Consider the following 18,788-nt stretch of genomic DNA (forward strand, 5'->3'; position numbering starts at 1 on the left):
CACACCCTCTCTACTGCGATACTGTGCCTTCCCACAGGCCTAGAGCAGTGGAACCAGCCAACCATAGACTGAAACTTCTGGAACCAAAAAGTCATTCCTTCTCTTAGTTGAATTTCTCATGTATTTTGTCATAGCAGTCACTGACTAACACAGTATTGCAGGATATTTTCACTAGATTTAGAGTTCCATGTTGGCAATTGTTTTCTTTCAGTACCTTAAAGATATTTTTTCCATTGTCTTCTTTCCTGTATCATTTCTTAATCTATTTCATCTCTTTCAGATTTTTACTTCTCGAGACTTATTTGTCTTGATAGCTCTCAGATGCTTATCAACAATCATTTATCTACCCCTTTCTAATGGTTGTTCTTGGTGGTAGGGTTAACTCTATCTTGACCTTCCTAATAAATATATTTATAAAAATACTTGTTTAGGTATTTCCTTTAAGCTAAAATATGAGACTATTAAATAAAAAGACCCATTTCTAAATTATAATATAAATACACTAGTCTCCTTGGAAATGATAGGTGTCCTCTGTTTCTAGGAATGTGTTTCCTTCCTACAGACATTCACTTCTTTCAGGTCTTTAGTCAAGGGACACCTTCCTAGTCCTCCCCTGGCCATCCTTTGTATATTTGTAGTTAACCTTCTTCCTTGTTTTGTTTTTCTCTTTAACACACATTAGTTCTATTTCTATATTTTATTAGAATTTTACTTCATGAGAACTATTTATAGAAAGGGATATGTATATTTTATTTTATATACATACAAATAAAATTTGACATTAAAGTGAATTATAAAAGTACTAAAGTAAAATAAAACAAATGAGCAGAATTCGATTATTGTATAAAAACTTATACAACTGATTTTCTGGATGTTCATCTCCCAAACTGGATCGATCCCCTTTCTCCATCTTGCATTTCTTGTCTGATGCATCAGCAAATCCTATCATCTTACCTTCAAAATACATTACTACATCTTCCTTGGGATTTTTGCAATAGCTTCCTTATTTCCCCTGCACTACCCACAGTCTGTTATCAACACAGCCACCAGAACAACTCTGTTTAGAATGTAACTAAGATTGCATTAATAATTTTTATTCAGAATCTTACAGTAGCTTTCCAATTCATTCAGAATAAAAGTCCATACCCTTATAAATTCTTAAGGGATTAAGGGAATCTAAATGGAATTTTTTCCCCCACCCCATTAACTCTTTGACCTTATCTCCTATGACTCTCCTGCCAGCTCCCAGGTTCAGACACACTAGTCTCCTTGGAAATGATAGGTGTCCTCTGTTTCTAGGAATGTGTTTCCTTCCTACAGACATTCACTTCTTTCAGGTCTTTAGTCAAGGGACACCTTCCTAGTCCTCCCCTGGCCATCCTTTGTATATTTGTAGTTAACCTTCTTCCTTGTTTTGTTTTTCTCTTTAACACACATTACTATCATTCATTTAAATGTACACAAACACATATATATACATGTGTGTATATATTTTACTATATCATATATGCACACATTCTGTTATTTCACTGAAATGTAATCTTAACTAAGGCAAGAATTATTATTATTTTTAAAAATCTATCTATTGTGTCCCAGGCTTCTTTACTTGAGAACAAAATAATGAGTGATATGGAATTAAAATCAAAACACCATTAAACTTTACTTTCCCTCCAGCCAGTTCCCCCAAATGCCCTGTCCCCATCTTAGTGTTTTTTTTTCTTTTTTTAGATTTTTTGTGTAGATGTACAGCATGCCTTTATTTTATTATTTTGTTTATTTATGCAGTGCTAAGGATTGAGCCCAGTGCCTCATACATGTTAGGCAAGTGCTCTGCCACTAAGCTATAGCCCCGGCCCTCCAATCCCTTTCTTTTTGATTAAAGAACTTAATCCTACGGATTCTGGGTTGTCTTTCCCCGTCTTCTCTCCTTTCTTCTACCCAGATTCCTGGGAAGGGCAGGTGCCTCAGTTTTAAAGTACACACATTTTAAAAAGTAAAATTGCAATAAAAGGCTCATGTTGAAAATCAGGAGTACCTTGCCATGTTATTCCCTACTCCAAAGGGTACCTCTTCAGAGATAGTCTATAATTTCTTAATTAATCCACTTTTGATATTGTTAGTATCCTCTTATAGTACTTGCAGGGATTTAGCTCTCTTTTTATATCCCTTCTCTTCATTTCTCCTTCCAGCCAGACTCCCAAGTATAGTTATATCATAGACTCTAAATTGCTATTCACTGTTCACATCATGCCATAGTAATGTCACTGATTACACTAATTAGTTCACTAATCACATAATGTATTATGATTGCAGTTTTTTCCCTAATCTTCATTTTTCTTGGACTTAGCACTAACCTTTCCCCTTTTATCTTTTTCTCTGTACATATTTATTTTTTCCTAAACATCCAGTCTTATCATACAAATACCTAGCAGTAAATTATAACTAAGTACAAATGTAGGAGAATCATATCTTTTTGCCTTCCTTTCTTTCTTTTCTGGTGACTGACTTCTTCCTGTTTCTCTTCACTCCAGTCTTAACTGCTCTGTAGGTCTGGTATAGAATTGCAAGTTTGGAACTACCTAATGCTACTTTCCTATATTGGATCTCCTGTCTTCTTATCTTTTAGTTTATTCCTTCTTTTGCAAAAGCATACTTTCTAGCACCTTCCTAAGAAAAGGATGTGGCTGCAGATATAGCTCAGTAGTAGAGCACTTGCCTAGCTTGTGGCAAGGTCCTGGTTCAGTCTCCAACATCACACACACACACACACACACACAGAGAGAGAGAAGAAAGGCATGAATTCCTCTTTTGTTTTCTTTATTCTTTCTTTCTGCAGCTCTTATTACACAATTGTTGGCCCTTCTCAATTGCTTTTCTAATTTTTCCCTATCTTCATATTTTTGTACTGGGAAATTTTCTTAACTCTTCTATTGTTCCTAAATTTCAGTTATAAAAATATATTTTTAGGTGTTATTTGTACTTTTCTATTATTCCTTTTTCATAGTATTTTTTGAGGATGTATTTTCTCATTTCCCTGAGGAAATTAATTATAGTAATTTTTTAGTTTTCTTCTGGTTTTTTTGTTATGTTTCCTTCTAGATCATTGCTTTTTTTGTTGCTGCTGTTTTTGCTTTTTCTTAGAACCTTCTGGTTTTCTACTAGCTGCTTTTCTCATTAAAGACTGGTGATCTTCTGGGTCTTTTTGTATTCAAGAGTGGGGCACTAAGAAGCTGAGTATTAGCTCTGTGTGTTTGAACATGGCTTTTTAGCTGGTGACTTTAATACTAGGGTGATTATGTAGTGAGCTTGCCTTTTAATTGGGTCACCCCCACAGATGAATAAGTAGTGGTCTCTCTCTCTCTCTCTCTCTCTCTCTCTCTATATATATATATATATATATATGTGTGTGTGTGTGTGTGTGTGTGTATTGCATTCTCAGAGAGAAGCTCTGCCATCTCCTGTTTATGGAATTTGTTACCTCTTGGATCTCCAGGAACAGAAAGTGAAGGATGCTTAGGGCCCTGCAGTTTAGTTTTTTAGACTGATGCTTATTCTTTACCTTCTGGAGTCATCACTGGGCCTGGTGTACTAAAGCCTATATCTTTTTTCAGTTTTCCCAAAGAATAAATCTTTATTTTCCTAGATGATGGATGGCTCAAGGGGAATAAAGAAGAATATTGATTACAAGGTAGGACCTGGAAAGTTTTTAATTACTTTCCTTGTTTTCATCTATATATTCATCTTTGCTATCCATGATGTCTTTCACCTTTTTTGTGTTGTTCCTCTTCAAGTTCTGTGAGATGAACTTGTTTACTTTCCATAGATAACCTAACACAACTCCTTCCCCACTCACAAACTTAGATTATAGTTCCTATGCTCTGTGGTCTTGTAAATGATGTAGGTAGTTTTTAATCTCATATCCCCTTCTCTTTTTAAAGCCTGTATCAAATAAGATATTCTTTTTCCGTGATAAGCATATTATCTAAAAGTGCTGATGTTTGGGACCAGAAAGTTGCAAATAAAAATGTATTAGGAAATTACTCATTTATTTCTAGAATAGATGTCAGCGCAGGAAAAAAAAGTACATATATTTTCTAGCTACAGAAAAAAATTTATATTATAGCCATTAAATCCTAGGGATCTTAAGAGACTTTTGATCTAAAGCTAATATTTTTTGAGTCCTCACCTTAAGTCAAGTACTGTTCTAAGTACATTATACACACACTTATATACATTAACTCAGTCTATACAAACCATCTGTGGTATGTACTGTTACATCCATTTTACAGATAAACAATTTTACATTTCAAAAGGTTTAGTATTACAAAGATCACAACCAATACATGGTAGTGCTCAGATTCAGACCTCAAGCAGTAACTCATATGTTTTATAGTCTCTTAAATATACATTAATCCATAATACAGACAGTTTACTAATCTTTATTGCAGTTTAGTCATGAACTAAGGATGTTATTTGAAAGTCATTTCAAATTTTTAGACAGACCCTTTTGTTAAAAAAAAAAAAAATCTTTCTTATACTGGGTTGGAATTAGCCTCTATGTGACTTTTACTAGGTAGTCTCATAGAGAAAGAGAGTAAATTTGCCTCCTCTTGTAGGATAAACATTCTCATTTGCTCCAGTGAAACATGATTTTCCATGCCCACCATCACTTATTTTGGTAAATGTCTTTTTTTTTTAGAGAGAGAGAATTTTTTAATATTTATATTTCAGTTTTCGATGGACACAACATCTTTATTTTATTTATATGTGGTGCTGAGGATGGAACCCAGCGCCCCGTGCATGCCAGGCGAGCACGTTACTGCTTGAGCCACATCCCCAGCCCAAATGTCTTTTTTTTAATGTAAATTTTTAAAATTTTATTTATCTTTTTAAATATTTTTTTTAGTTGGATACAATATCTGTATTTATTTTTATGTGTGCTGAGGATCGAACCCAGGGCCTTGCATGTGCTAGGGGAGCACTCTACCGCTGAGCCAAAACCCCAGCCCAAATTTTTTAAAATTTATATATGACAGCTGAATGCATTATAATTCTTATTACATATATAGAGTACAATTTTTCATATCTCTGGTTGTATAGATAGTATATTCACACCAATTTGTGTCTTCATACATGTATTTTGGATAACAATGATCATCACATTCCACCATCATTTATAACCCTATGTCCCCTCCCTTCCCCTTCAATCCCTTTACCCTAACTAGAGTTCGTATATAGAGTTCATCTATTCCTCCCATGCTCCCTATTTCTATCCCACTATGAATCAGTTTCCTTATATCAAAGAAAACATTCAGCATTTGGTTTTTTGAGATTGGTAACTTCACTTAGCATTATCTTCTCTAACTCCATCCATTTACCTGCAAATGCCATGATTTTATTTCTCTTTTATTGCTGAGTCATATTCCATTGTGCATATATGCCACATTTTTTAATCCATTCATCTATTGAAGGGCATCTAGGTTGGGTTGGTTCCACAGTTTAGCTATTGTGAATTGTGATGTTATAAACATTGATGTGACTGTGTCCCTGTAGTATGCTATTTTTAAAGTCCTTTAGGAATAGACCAAGGAGAGGGATAGCTGGGTCAAATGGGTGGTTCCATTTCCAATTTTCCAAGAAATCTCTGTTCTGCTTTCCATATTGGCTGCACTAATTTGCTGTCCCACCAACAGTGTATGAGTGTATCTTTTTCCCCACATCCTCACCAACACTTATTGTTGTTTGTATGCATAATAGCTGCCATTCTGACTGGAGTGAGATGAAATTTTCAAGTGGTTTTGATTTGCTTTTCTCTAATTGCTAATGATGATGAACCTTTTTTCATATATTTGTTAATTGATTGTACATCATCTTCTGAGAGGTGTCTTCTCAGGTCTTTGGCCCATTTATTGATTGGGGTTTTTTTGTTTTTGTTTTTTTTCTTTTTGGTGTGTAGCTTTTTGAGTTCTGTATATACCCTAGTGATTAGTGCTCTTTCTGATGTGTGAGGGGACAAGATCTGCTCCCAAGATGTAGGCTCTCTATTCACCTCACAGATTGTTTCTTTTACTGAGAAGAAGCTTTTTAGTTTGAGTCCATCCCATTTATTGATTCTTGATTTTAATTATTGCACCAAAGGAGTTGTATTAAGGAAGTTGGGGCCTAATTCCACATGATGGAGATTAAGGCCTACTTTTTCTTCTATTAGACGCAGGGTCTCTGGTTGTATTCTTAAGTCCTTGATCCATATTGAGTTGAGTTTGTGCATAGTCAGAGATAAAGGTTTAATTTCATTTTGTTGCATATGGATTTCCAGTTTTCCCAGCACCATTTGTTGAAGAGGCTATCTTTTCACCAATGCATATTCTTGGCACCTTTGTCTAATATAAGATAATTGTAATTTTGTGGGTTAGTTCTGTGTCCTCTATTCTGTACCAATGGGCTATCACTCTGTTTTGGTGCCAATACCATGCTGTTTTTGTTACGCTTGCTCTGTAGTTAAGGTCTGGTATAGTGATGCCACCTGCTTCATTCTTCCTGTTAAGGATTGCTTTAGCTATTCTGGGTCTCTAATTTTTCCAGACGAATTTCATAATTGCTTTTTCTATTTCTATGAGGAATGTCATTGGGATTTTGATTGGAATTACATTAAATCTGTATATTGCTTTTGGAAGTATGGTCATTTTGATAATATTAATTCTGCCTATCTAAGAGCAAGGTAGATCTTTCCATATTCTTCTTTTTTGTTTTTAAAGAGAGAGGTGGGGGAGGAGGGAGGGAGGGAGGGGAAGGGAATGAGAATGAATCTTTTTTTTTGTAGATGGACACAATACAATGCCTTTATTTTTATGTGGTGCTGAGAATCGAACCCGGGTCCCGCCCGTGCTAGGTGAGCACTCTACCGCTGAGCCACAACCTCAGCCCAATCTTTCCATCTTCTAAGGTCTTCCTTGATTTCTTTCTTTAGTGTTCTGTAATGTTCATTATATAGATCTTTCACCTGTTTTGTTAAGTTCATTCCCAAGTATTTAATTTATTTATTTATTTTGAGGCTATTGAGAATGGGATAGTTTTCCTCATTTCCCTTTCTGATGATTTGTCACTGATATACAGAAATGCCTTTGATTGATTGGTGTTGATTTTATATCCTGCTACCTTGCTGAATTCATTTACTAGTTCTAGAAGTTTTCTGGTGGAACTTTTAGGGTCTTGTAGGTATAGAATCATATCTTCAGCAAATAGTGCCAATTTGAGTTCTTCTTTTCCTGTGTGTATCCCTTTAATTTCTTTCATCTATCTGATTGCTCTGGCTAGTGTTTCAGGAACTATGTTAAATAGAAGTGGTGAAAGGGGGCATCCCTGTCTTGTTCCAGTTTTTAGAGGGAATGCCTTCAATTTTTCTCCATTTAGAATGATATTGGCCTGGGACTTAGCATAGATAGCCTTTATGGTATTGAGACATATTCCTATTATCCCAAGTTTTTCTAGTGTTTTAAACATAAAGGGGTGCTGTATTTTGTCAAATGTCATATGATTCTTATCTTTAAGTCTATTGATGTGATGAATTACATTTATTGATTTCCGTATCTTGAACCAACTTTACATCCCTGGGATGAATCCCACTTGATCATGATGCATGATCTTTTTGATATGTTTTTGTATGCAATTTTCCAGAATTTTATTGAGAGTTTTTGCATCTCTGTTCATTAGAGATATTGGTCTGAAGTTTTCTTTTTCTTTTTTTTATGTATTTTTGCCTGGTTTTGGAATCAGGGTGATATTGGCCTCATAGAATGAGTTTGGAAGTGCTGCCTCCTCTTCTATTTCCTGAAATAAATTGGAGAGTATTGGTATTTGTTCTTCTTTAAAGGTCTTGTAGAACTCCACTGTGTATCTATCTGGAGCTGGACTTTTGTTAGTAGACTTTTGATGGCATCTGCTATTTCATCACTTGAAATTGATCTGTTTAAATTGTGTATATCATTCTGATTCAATTTGGACAAATTATATGACTCTAGAAATTTGTTGATGCCTTTGATATTTTCTATTTTTATTGGAGTATAGGTTTTCAAAATAATTTCTAATTATCTTCTGTATTTCTGTAGTGTCGGTTGTGATATTTCTTTTTTCATCACGTATGTTAGTGATTTGAGTTTTCTCTTTCCTTCTCTTTGTTAATGTGGCTAAGGGTCTGTCAATTTTATTTATTTTTTTCAAAGAACCAACTTTTTGTTCTGTCAATATTTTCAATTGTTTCTTTTGTTTCCATTTCATTGATTTCAGCTCTGATTTTAATTATTTCCTGTCTTCTGCTGTTTTTGGTATTGATTTGTTCTTATTTTTCTAGGGCTTCGAGATGTAGTGTTAAGTCATTTATTTGTTGACTTTTTCTTCTTTTAAGGAATGAACTCCATGCAATAAACTTTCCTCTTAGAACTGCTTTCATAGTGTCCCAGAGATTTTGATATGTTGTATCTGTGTTCTCATTCACCTCTAAAAACTTTTTAATCTCCTCCTTGATGTCTTCTGTAACCCATTGTCCATTCAGTAGCATATTATTTAGTCTCCAGGTGTTGGAGTGGATTTTATTTTTTATTTTATCATTGATTCTAATTTCATTCCATTATGATCTGATAGAATGCAGGGTAGTATCTCTACTTTTTTATATTTTCTAAGAGTTGCTTTGTGGTATAGTATATGGTCTATTTTAGAGAAGGATCCATGTTCTTCTGAGAAGAAAGTATATTCTCTCGTTGAAGGTTGGAATATTCTGTATGTCAGTTAAGTCTAAGGTATTGATTGTATTATTGAGTTCTATAGTTTCTTTGGTGAGCTTTGTTTGGAAGATCTATCTAGTGATGAAAGAGGTGTGTTAAAGTCACCCAAAATTATTGTGTTGTGGTCTATTTGACTCTTGAACTTGAGAAGAGTTTGTTTGATGAACATAGCTGCTGCATTGTTTGGGGCATATATATTTGTAACTATTCAGTCTTGTTGGTGTATGGTTCCCTTGAGCAGTTGGTAATGTCCTTCTTTATCCTTTTTGATTGACTTTAGTTTGAAGTCTACTTTATTTGATATGAGGATGGATGCTACCTGCTTGCTTTACAGTCCACGTTAGTGGGTTGGATTTTTCCTAACCCTTCACCTTCAGTCTGTAGATGTCTTTTCCTATGAGATGAGTCTCTTGCAGGCAGCATATTGTTGTTGTTGTTGTTGTTTTTTTTTTTTTTTTTGACCCAATCTATTAGTCTGTGTCTTTTGATTGATGAGTTTAGGCCATTAATATTCAGGGTTATTATTGAGACATGATTTGTATCCCCAGCCATTTTTGTTTATTTTTGGTATTTAACATGACTTAGTTTCTCTCTGATTAGATTTTCCTTTAGTGTAACCCCTCCTCTGCTGATTTTCATCATTGTTTTTCGTTTCCTCTTCTGGAATATTTTGCTGAGGATGTTCTGTAGTGCAGGCTTTCTAGTTGTAAATTCTTGTAACTTTTGTTTATCATGGAAGGTTTTTATTTCATCATCAAATCTAAAGCTTAGTTTTGCTGGATATAAGATTCTTGGTTGCATCCATTTTCTTTCAGAGCTTCGTATGTGTTGTTCCACAATCTCTTGGCTTTGAGGGTCTGGGTTGAAAAATCTGCTGAGATAAGAATTGGTCTCCCCCTGTATGTGATATGATTCCTTTCTCTTGGGGCTTTTAAGATTCTATTCTTATTCTGTATGCTAGGCATTTTCATTGTAATGTGCCTTGGTGTAGATCTATTGTAATTTTGTACATTTGGTGTAAGCGTCTTGTATTTGGTTTTCCAAATCTTTCTTCATGCTTGGGAAATTTTCTGATATTATCTCATTGAAGAGATTATGCATTCCTTTGGTTTGAAACTCTGTGCCTTCCTCTATCCCAATAACTCTTAGATTTGATCTTTTGATGCTGTCCCATAATTCTTGGATGTTCTGTTCATGGTTTCTAACTATCTTCACTGTGTGATCAACTTCATTTTCCAGATTGTATACTTTGTCTTCATTATCTGACAGTTCTTTCTTCCAAGTGATCTAGTCTGTTGGTTATGCTTTCTGTTGAGTTTTTTATTTGATTTATTGTATCCTTCATTTCAAGGATTTCTGACTTTTTTTTTCAGGTATTCTCTCTCTCTCTTGAAATAATCTCTTGCTACCTATACTTGCTCTCTTATCTCATTGTTTGAATGATCATATTTTGCCTGTATTTGCTCATTTAGGTCATTCTTTAATTCACAGATCATTTTAATTATGAACCTTCTGAACTCCTTCTCTGACATTTCATCAACTTCGCTGCCCATAGGTTCGGTTACAATAGTGTTCTGGTTTGTTTGGGGTCACAGTCCTCCCTTGTTTTTTCATGTTGTCTATGTATCTTCCTTTCTTGCAGTGTGGATCTGAGATATTACAGTTTCTTCCTTATATTCTTGTAGTACCCGTGCAGATTGCCTGTACCTCACCTTGATGTTGGGCTTCCAGACACTGCTGATGTCCCTCAATGGATGCTATTGCATCCTGTGTCTGGGACCTGCATAAATTGGAGTGGGTGTATCTGGGCCTTTGAGGTTGACCTCCAGGCGTAGTCTACTGATAGGAAGGGGTGGTCCTGAGCCAAAGGCTAGGCTCTGACAGTGTCTTCCTGCCGGGGGAGGGGTGAACTGGGCCTACTGAGATTCTGGATCCCATGTGGGCTGGTGTGCACGGTCTCTTTTTAAAAGTGTCTTTTTGAAGTTACTGTGTTTCAGGCTTATATTCATGATTGTTTCCTAGAGGTCCTCTTTCTAGTTCTGTTCTCCAAGTAAAATATGAAGGATAATTTTCTTTCAGAAATCTCTCATTTCTTTTCAAATCTTCAGAGGCATATTGTTGTATTGGGAAGACATGAAATAGACATTAAAGATAAATGACTGTACAAGAGTAATAAATGCCAGAAGACTTATATTATGATAATAATGGCAATAATAATGATAAAGCCAACACATTAGATGCCAGGCAATCCTTTAAATACTTTACATATATTAACTGAAATAATCTACACAAGAACTCAGATAGATACTATCATTACTGACATTTTATAGCTAAGGAATATGAGACAGTCTGGTTAAGTAACTTGCCCAGGTTCACACAGTTAATAATTATCAACCAGGTTTTGAACTGAAATTGTCCAGTTGCATAGTTTGTGCTAGTTATCCATACACTGTACTAGATGAATCTGCAGGACTTTGGAGAAGGAAGTGATCACTGAAGACTGACATAGTTTTCAGTGGCACTTGGGCTAGAACTTTAAGGACTGATTAGCATTTGCACAGTCAGGATGAGTGAAGGATGAATAAACAGATGACAAAGACATCATGTGTAGAAACATGAAGGTAGAATGTTATGAGAAAATTATGGTAGAATGGTTGTGAGGTAGAACATATAAGGGAACAGTAGAATGTAAACCACTTGTTAATTTGGCTTTTCAGGGCCTGTGTGATCTGGCCTTTGTGTATTTACTCCTTTCCTCTGTCATTTAGCTTTCTTTTCTTTGAACCTATTCAGTGTGCTGTAGCCCTAGGGCCTTTGCACCAGCTGATTTATCTACCTAGCATACTTTTCACCTTGGATTTTTATTTCTGTCACTTCATTGTCCTTCAGGTCTCATCTTGGCCTTTTCTGATTATAAACTAAAAAAGCCTTTCTCTTTCATTATCACATGAACCTGTTTTATTTTTATTTTTTTTTTAAGAGAGAGTGAGGAGAGAGAGAGAGAGAGAGAATTTTAATATTTTATTTTTTAGTTTTCGGCAGACACAACATCTTTGTATGTGGTGCTGAGGATCGAACCCGGGCCACAAGCATGCCAGACGGGCGCACTACCGCTTGAGCCACATCCCCAGCCCAAACCTATTTTATTTTTATCTTTGTTCTCATCTCTGAATGGTATACAAATTCCATTGTTCAACACTCAGCTTTTTTTCTTTTTTTGCTAAGAGAATCCTGATTGTGTTTGAGGTAACAGTGTGCACACCCAAATATTTATTTTTTCTAGTCTCCCAGTTATTTAGATATAGCTTTGTCAGTGACATGTAAGTGGACACGTGGTGGAAGTTTCTGGGATGTTCTCCAGATACAATGGCATGTAGATGCATGCTGTCACTCTTCTTTCATCCATCTGCCCGTCTCTTGAATGCAATAGGATTTTAGCAATTTTTTTTGTGATGATGAGAGGAAGGTCAAGAAACCTGCAGAAACTGTTATGCTGGTATCAAACAAATCAAGTAATGTCAGCCTTCTTGTTATGTGATCAAAATGGTTTCTGTTATTTAAAACCATTGTTAATTGTTTTGTTTGTGTGTATGTGTGTGTGTGTTTGTCACTTACAACAAAAATATTTGATAAAAATAGAAAAGTCTGAGGGTAACATCATTGATAGAAACAAAGAAGTCCAGAAGGAACTAATTTTGGGAGGAAGAAATGATAGTTTTATTTTGGAATGGTTGATTTGAGTAGATATTGCAGTGTGCCTCCACTTACTATTGGAGGCATTTAAAATAGTAGTTATATTAGAACCAGATTGCCTATGCTCCGATCCTGGCTCTGTCAGTTATTAGCTGTGTGACCCTAAGGTAGTCATCTAATCTCTCAATATTTCAGTCCCCTCATCTATAAAACATAGATGATAACAAAGCCTAGGGGAGAAATGGTTGAAGTTGAGAGCAGATAATATGTTTTTAAGAGAGAAAACATAGCACGAGTTAATATACAATGAAAGTAAAGAATCAATAACTATTTTATATCTACATTATGGGATATGGACATAAGTGGAGTCAGTGGAGGAGGAGATGGAGCAGAATCATTCAGAAAATAGGAGGAGAAACAAGAAAGCAAAATATTGAAAAAATCAAGGGAAATGCTATTTTAAGAAAGTAATGCTCAGGAGTTTAGATTGTTGTTAGAAATAAAAAGAGAATAGGAACTAATTAATGGCTTTTTAATTTGAGGAATAGAATGAAATGTTTTTAGCACAGTGAAAGGTAAAAGGATTTAAGTTGAGTAGTGAGGAGATACAAGGGAGTAAACATTACTTGTACACCTATTGTACTTCAACTATGGAACTCTTGCAATGAAAAATACATTTCCCATGTATACTCTTTATTATGTGCTAGACATTACTATATATTGTATGAATTTACACATTACTGAACAGGATTATATAAATAAGATTATGCATGCTACCCTTTGAATAATTGAAAGGGCTTTTTAAAAGTGATTTTGACTATATTTGATTTGCACATTATGGGCTGACTTTAGAACCTAACCCTTACGTAGGAAGTATAGTGTATACCCATATAGCCCATATGGATATAGACTCTTCTCTACTTGGTATAATTTTACATGTATGATGGAAGAGACTAATGAACAAGGTTTTGGCTTGGAGAGAAATCATCTGGTTCTATTTCTTTACTCTCCAACTAGTAACTTTGTGTGGAATCATTTAACTTCCATCCTCAAGCTTTTTCCTTTGTAAATTCTGAAACCTCTCATATCAGTACATAGGAAAAGTGTGATAAAATATTTGAACTCCTGAAAGAAGTTAAGCTTCAATGTACTTTTAGTTATATTATTAAAACAGAACAGTTTAGACTGGTAAACCACTGAAGTCCCTTTTGAAAAGTAATAATGAGGTAGTGAATTCAGTTAACTTAAAAAAAAATTGCGGGGGGGGGGGGGTACCAGGGATTGAACTCAAGAGTACTTGACCACTGAGCCACTATTTTATATTTTATATCCCAGCCCTATTTTATATTTTATTTAGAGATAGGGTCTCACTGAGTTGCTTAGTGCCTTGCTTTTGCTGAGGCTGGCTTTGAACTCGTCATCCTCTGCCTCTGCCTCAGCCTCTGGAGCCACTGGGATTACAGGCGTGCACCCCCGTGCCCAGCTAAAACTATTTTTTTACTGTTTTATAGGATACGTATTAAAAGTTTGGAAACAAGAAGTATAAAAAAGAAAAAAACCTCTAATTCTTTCATTAAGAGATAACTAATATTTTCTTCCTTTGGCATTTCCACTTTTATTTGCCTTAAAATTACATCATTCTTGTCATATCATGTTTGTGTGCTGATTGTATTCAACTATGTTAATATATTTTTTATAGACTTTCTATTTTAGAGTTTTGGGTTCACAGCAAAATTTCACAGAAGGTACAGGGAGTTTCCACAGACCTTTTCCCCCATTGTCAATATTCCACAACATGGAAGTTTATTTGTTATAATTGATGAATTCAGATTGATACATCATTATCTCCCAAAGTTCACAGTACACATTGGGGTTCACTTTGTGTGTTGTGTATTCAGTGGATTTTGATAAATATATACAAATATGTATCAACATAGTATCATACAGAACAATTTCACTGCCATAAAAATTCTCTCAACTCTGCCTGTTTATCTTTCCCTCCCCCAGCCGCACTTTTTACTGTCTATAGTTTTGCCTTTTCTTGAAGGTCAAATGGTTGGGATCAAACAATATTTGGCCTTTTTGGATTATTTTTTTTTCATTTTATAATATGCATGTAAAATTTCTACATGTCTTTTGATCTCTCCCTCTCCCTCCCTCCCTCTCTCTCTCTCTCTCTCTCTCTCTCTCTCTCTCTCTCTCTCTTATAATGTTCCATTGTCTGAATTTATCATAGTTTAGTTATCCATTCACCTACTAAATTACCTAAGTGACATCTTGGTTACATCGATTACATCCATGTTTGGGAGATCAAGAATAAAGATGCTGTAATCATGTTTCCAGGTTTTGATGTAGACATAGTTTTTGACTAATTTGGATAAAGCTTTAATATATTTTTCATTTGATAGTCTTTAAAATATTTTAATAAACTCAGAAAAATTGGAAAAATTATCATTTTTAAAGCTTGAATAATTATTATGCATAAGGAGGTCTTACATTGCTAGAGGGTTTGCAAAAAGTAGGTGTATTTTGTAATTAAAGGGAAAATGTTTTCTTTCTATCATTTTTTCTGGGGCCCAGATTTGAATCATATTGATGAGCAGAGTAGTCCATTACCAATAAACTCAAATGACTTCTCTCTTGATCTTGAAAGAAAGAATGAGGAAGTGATAATGTTAGCTCTGCTGTGTTGATCTAAAAATGATATTATGCAGATACTTATCTGATATATACTGCACTTTTACAAATGACATTAATGAATGTATGAATGTAAAATGACAAACTGTTTTGGAATATGTTCAGCTGTTGGCTGGTGGTGAAAGGTGATTTATCTGATGCCAGCCTTAATTTTTCATTTTTCACATTTTTGCCCTTCTCACTTTTTTGGTAGGATGTAAATAAAATAAAGTAATATATAAATTAGCGGCATGATATGAATTATAAGATCAGAATTTTATCACCTCTAGTGTTTGTAGTACTTGATTATTTTTTTAAAAAATGTTTTTTAGTTGTTAATGGACCTTTATTTTGTTTATTTATATGTGGTGCTGAGAATCAAACTCAGTGCCTTGCACATGCTAGGCAAGCGCTGTGCCACTGAGCCACAATTCTAGCCCCAGTACTTGATTATTTTAAGTGGTTCATTTCTGTGCAACTAAAAATATATTTATATGTAATGTCTCATTATTTTAAATTTAACATTGTATCTGTATGCTAGGCTACCCCATTTCTTTTATCCATGTTTCAAGAGAATCTATAAATGTAATATATAAGAATTTGGGGCAAGGATTATATTTATATATAATTTGGCTCAGTGGTATAGCGTGTGCCTGGCAAGTGTGAGGCACTGGGTTTGATCCTCAGCACCACATAAAAATAAATTTAAAAAAGGTATTATCTCCACCTACAACTAAAAAAATATTTATTAAAAAAAAGAATTTGATGATGGTACAGTTGAAAGTTGATATTTGGAAGAATTTAGTTTTATCCCTGAAATTACCACTTCAAAACAAATTATGTTTGATGAGTCATATAAATACTGTTGATATTTTTCAGCATTGTCTGTACCTCATGTATATTTTTCAGAATCTTTTCCTATTGGTCTTGATTGCCAATAGGAAAGTTTCTTTCTGTCAAAACATTTTTCAAAGTTTTTTACTCATTTTTTTGTGAAAATTGTTTTAATTCTTAAAAAGAACTTAAGAGAAAAATTTAAAATTGCTTAGAGTACTTTTGAATCCCAAATCTACAGACTACAGAAGTTGTGGGTGCCTTCATAAAATTCTAGGTGTCGCCTTTTTTTTTTTTTTATGTAATGCATCTTTAGGAGGTAATATGTAAACTGTGGATATTACTATGTATGAGAAAACTACTATTCTTATTGATTATATTATTGCAGAAATATTTCACTCAAAATATTTTTAAACATAGAAATCTTTTAAAAAACTTAAACATAACTTTATATTGTTGCTTTTTGTCTTTTTAACAGTTTTTTGAAGTAGGGAAATTGGATGTCTTTTACCATTTTATAGATGATAGGTAATTTATTCAAGGTCACATTGAGGTAAATTATAGAACTGAGATTAGAATGGACCTTCTGACTCCATTTAATTTTATCTGTGTTTGGGTAACAGTCTTTTACCATATTTTATCATAATTAGTAATACCATTTTGGTGTATTGCTACCACCAAAAAAAAAAAAATCACAACTCTTTAACATGCCTTCAAACTGACTAGAATATTTGCTTGTGGAGTGATCCCATAGGGTGGAAGTGAATATGTAACTTTTTATTTTTTAAAGGTGACTAGAAATATTGCTTTTATTGTGTAGAATGTCTGAATTGATGGACTCCTCTTTAAATGAAAAATGAAAGTCAATAGTAGTAGCACATTTCCCCCTCCTTTCCCCTTTGTCTAATCCACTAAACTTCTATCCTGCTCCCCCACCTTATTGTGTGTTAGCATCCACATATCAGAAAGAACATTCGACCTTTGATTTGGGGGGATTGGTTTATTTCACTTAGCATGATACATTTATGGCAAAAGTCATAAAGTCATTCTTTTTATGGCTGAGTAATATTCCATTGTGTACTTTTCTTTATCCATTCATCTTTTGAAGGGCACCCGGGTTGGTTCCATAGCTTAGCTATTGTGAATTGAGCTGCTATTAACATTGATGTGACTGTGTATGTAACTATTTTTAATGGAGAAGCATGTATTTAACTATAAATAAACTATATAATGCTAATTCAACTTTAATATTTTAGCCAAAACAATGAAAATAATAGCACTGGATTAATGTAAACAAGAGACGGTAACAAGAAGGCTAAAACACTATGTTTTGTCATATGTCTCTAGAGTCCCCTATTACATCCAGTAAGGGAATCTTCTGTATTTTCTTTTACAGATGCTGAAGATTTCTTCTAAGGAGAAATATCCCTTATTTACTTTTGTAAATGGTCATTCCAGAGACTTTGACATTACGTCTACTACAACCAATGAAGAAGACCTTTTCTTAGAGGATGAGAAGAAAAGATTAAAAAGAGTCAGTACAGAAGAGTTTGTCCTCCTATAAAGAAGAGAATATTTGTGCCCTTTGAAAAGAACACTGAAAGGGGAAGATGAAGAGGAACAAGTACATTTGGAAGTGTTTGTTTTCACAGATATCTTAATTTTATATGTTCTTTAAAAATGAAACATTTGAAAATATATAAAGATATTTTTCTGAAAGAGAAATGATTTAATGAATATTGCTTTCTAATATATATTAAGCAATTCTGGTTGCATTCCTATTTCTGTAAATCTCTAGTGAAACACTACTTTCACTGTAAGCCTTTTCTTCATTCTTGCATCTGAGCCCATTGTTCTCCTGAAAATTTTATGGCATAGACCCCTTCAAAGACTGGATACCCTAGATAGCTTCAAAAAAACTCAGTTTGTATTAACAATCAGAAGACCAGAGAATGAATTTTAGTGCTACCTAAGCCTCCTGCTATTAGTGCAACCAGAGGCTACATTTGGATATATATTAATAATTAGATAGTATTTGCTACCTATGATGTACATATAATTTTAAATAAGCAGAATTCTGAGTTAAGGTAATACCAAGCAATATGATTTTATAATGGTTACTTGTTTGTGCTTGCTTTTTAGTCTTTTATGAGTAGTAAATATAAACAATTGATTTTTCCCATGAATTTAAAGGTTATGTTATTAATAAAACTGCATCCATTCAAATCAGATAAAGGAAATTATAAAATAGCAATAGTGCTTGCTTCCTATCTCAAGAATGAAATTTTATGAGAATTCAACTTAATATGCAGTTTTTAAATCTAAGATAAGTACCATAAATATATCAATAGATCCTCCTCTGGTTTTGCTGTTTATGTACAGCAGTATATTAGTGTTTAGAAGCCAAGGCCATTTTCAAGGTAAATCTGCCTTAAGTGCATTATATGTTACTTAAAGGTAAATTTGTGATATAAAAATCCAAGACTTGTTCTTGAGCCAGGATTATAAACTAAATAATAAAGATGTGAGAACATAAAATGCCTTTGTTTTGGTTTTAATGTTGGGATTGTTTTAATCCTTTCATTTGAAAAATCATTATCTCAAGTGAATTCTATTTATTTATAATGATAGCAAATAATATTGTTGTTCTAAAAGCAAAATATTAACTTATTTTATAGAGATTCTGTTTTTCAATGTGTAAAGGTGACTTATTATAAAGATGTAAAATTTTGCATCATTTAAAGCCATTGATCTATTCTATCAGGAGAGTCTGTTTATTTGGAATTTCATGTAAAGTTGAAACAGGGT

At 34.0% G+C, this 18,788-nt stretch overlaps 1 protein-coding gene across 8 annotated transcripts in view; it reads left to right on the top strand.

Moving 5' to 3' along the window:
* Positions 1–18,518, top strand: part of Atg4c (autophagy related 4C cysteine peptidase) — a 94,688-nt gene extending 76,170 nt beyond the window's left edge. For 5 of the 8 annotated variants that reach the window (XM_046451064.2, XM_058581540.1, XM_046451061.2 and 2 more), the window contains 2 exons: positions 3,644–3,688; positions 17,377–18,518. In XM_046451064.2, the coding sequence (XP_046307020.1) occupies positions 3,644–3,688; positions 17,377–17,544 (213 nt within the window). In that variant the 3' untranslated portion in view covers positions 17,545–18,518. Of the gene's footprint in view, positions 1–3,643; positions 3,689–6,820; positions 6,905–17,376 lie in introns of those variants that run through there. The other 3 variants (XM_058581541.1, XM_058581543.1, XM_058581542.1) reach the window with 2 other exon arrangements.
* Positions 18,519–18,788: the final 270 nt, after the last annotated feature.

The sequence above is a fragment of the Marmota monax genome, unplaced genomic scaffold (genome assembly GCF_021218885.2).
Source record: "Marmota monax isolate L192 unplaced genomic scaffold, Marmota_monax_Labrador192_F-V1.1 WCK01_AAM20220418_F8-fsc00023, whole genome shotgun sequence".
NCBI classification, from domain to species: domain Eukaryota; kingdom Metazoa; phylum Chordata; class Mammalia; order Rodentia; family Sciuridae; genus Marmota; species Marmota monax.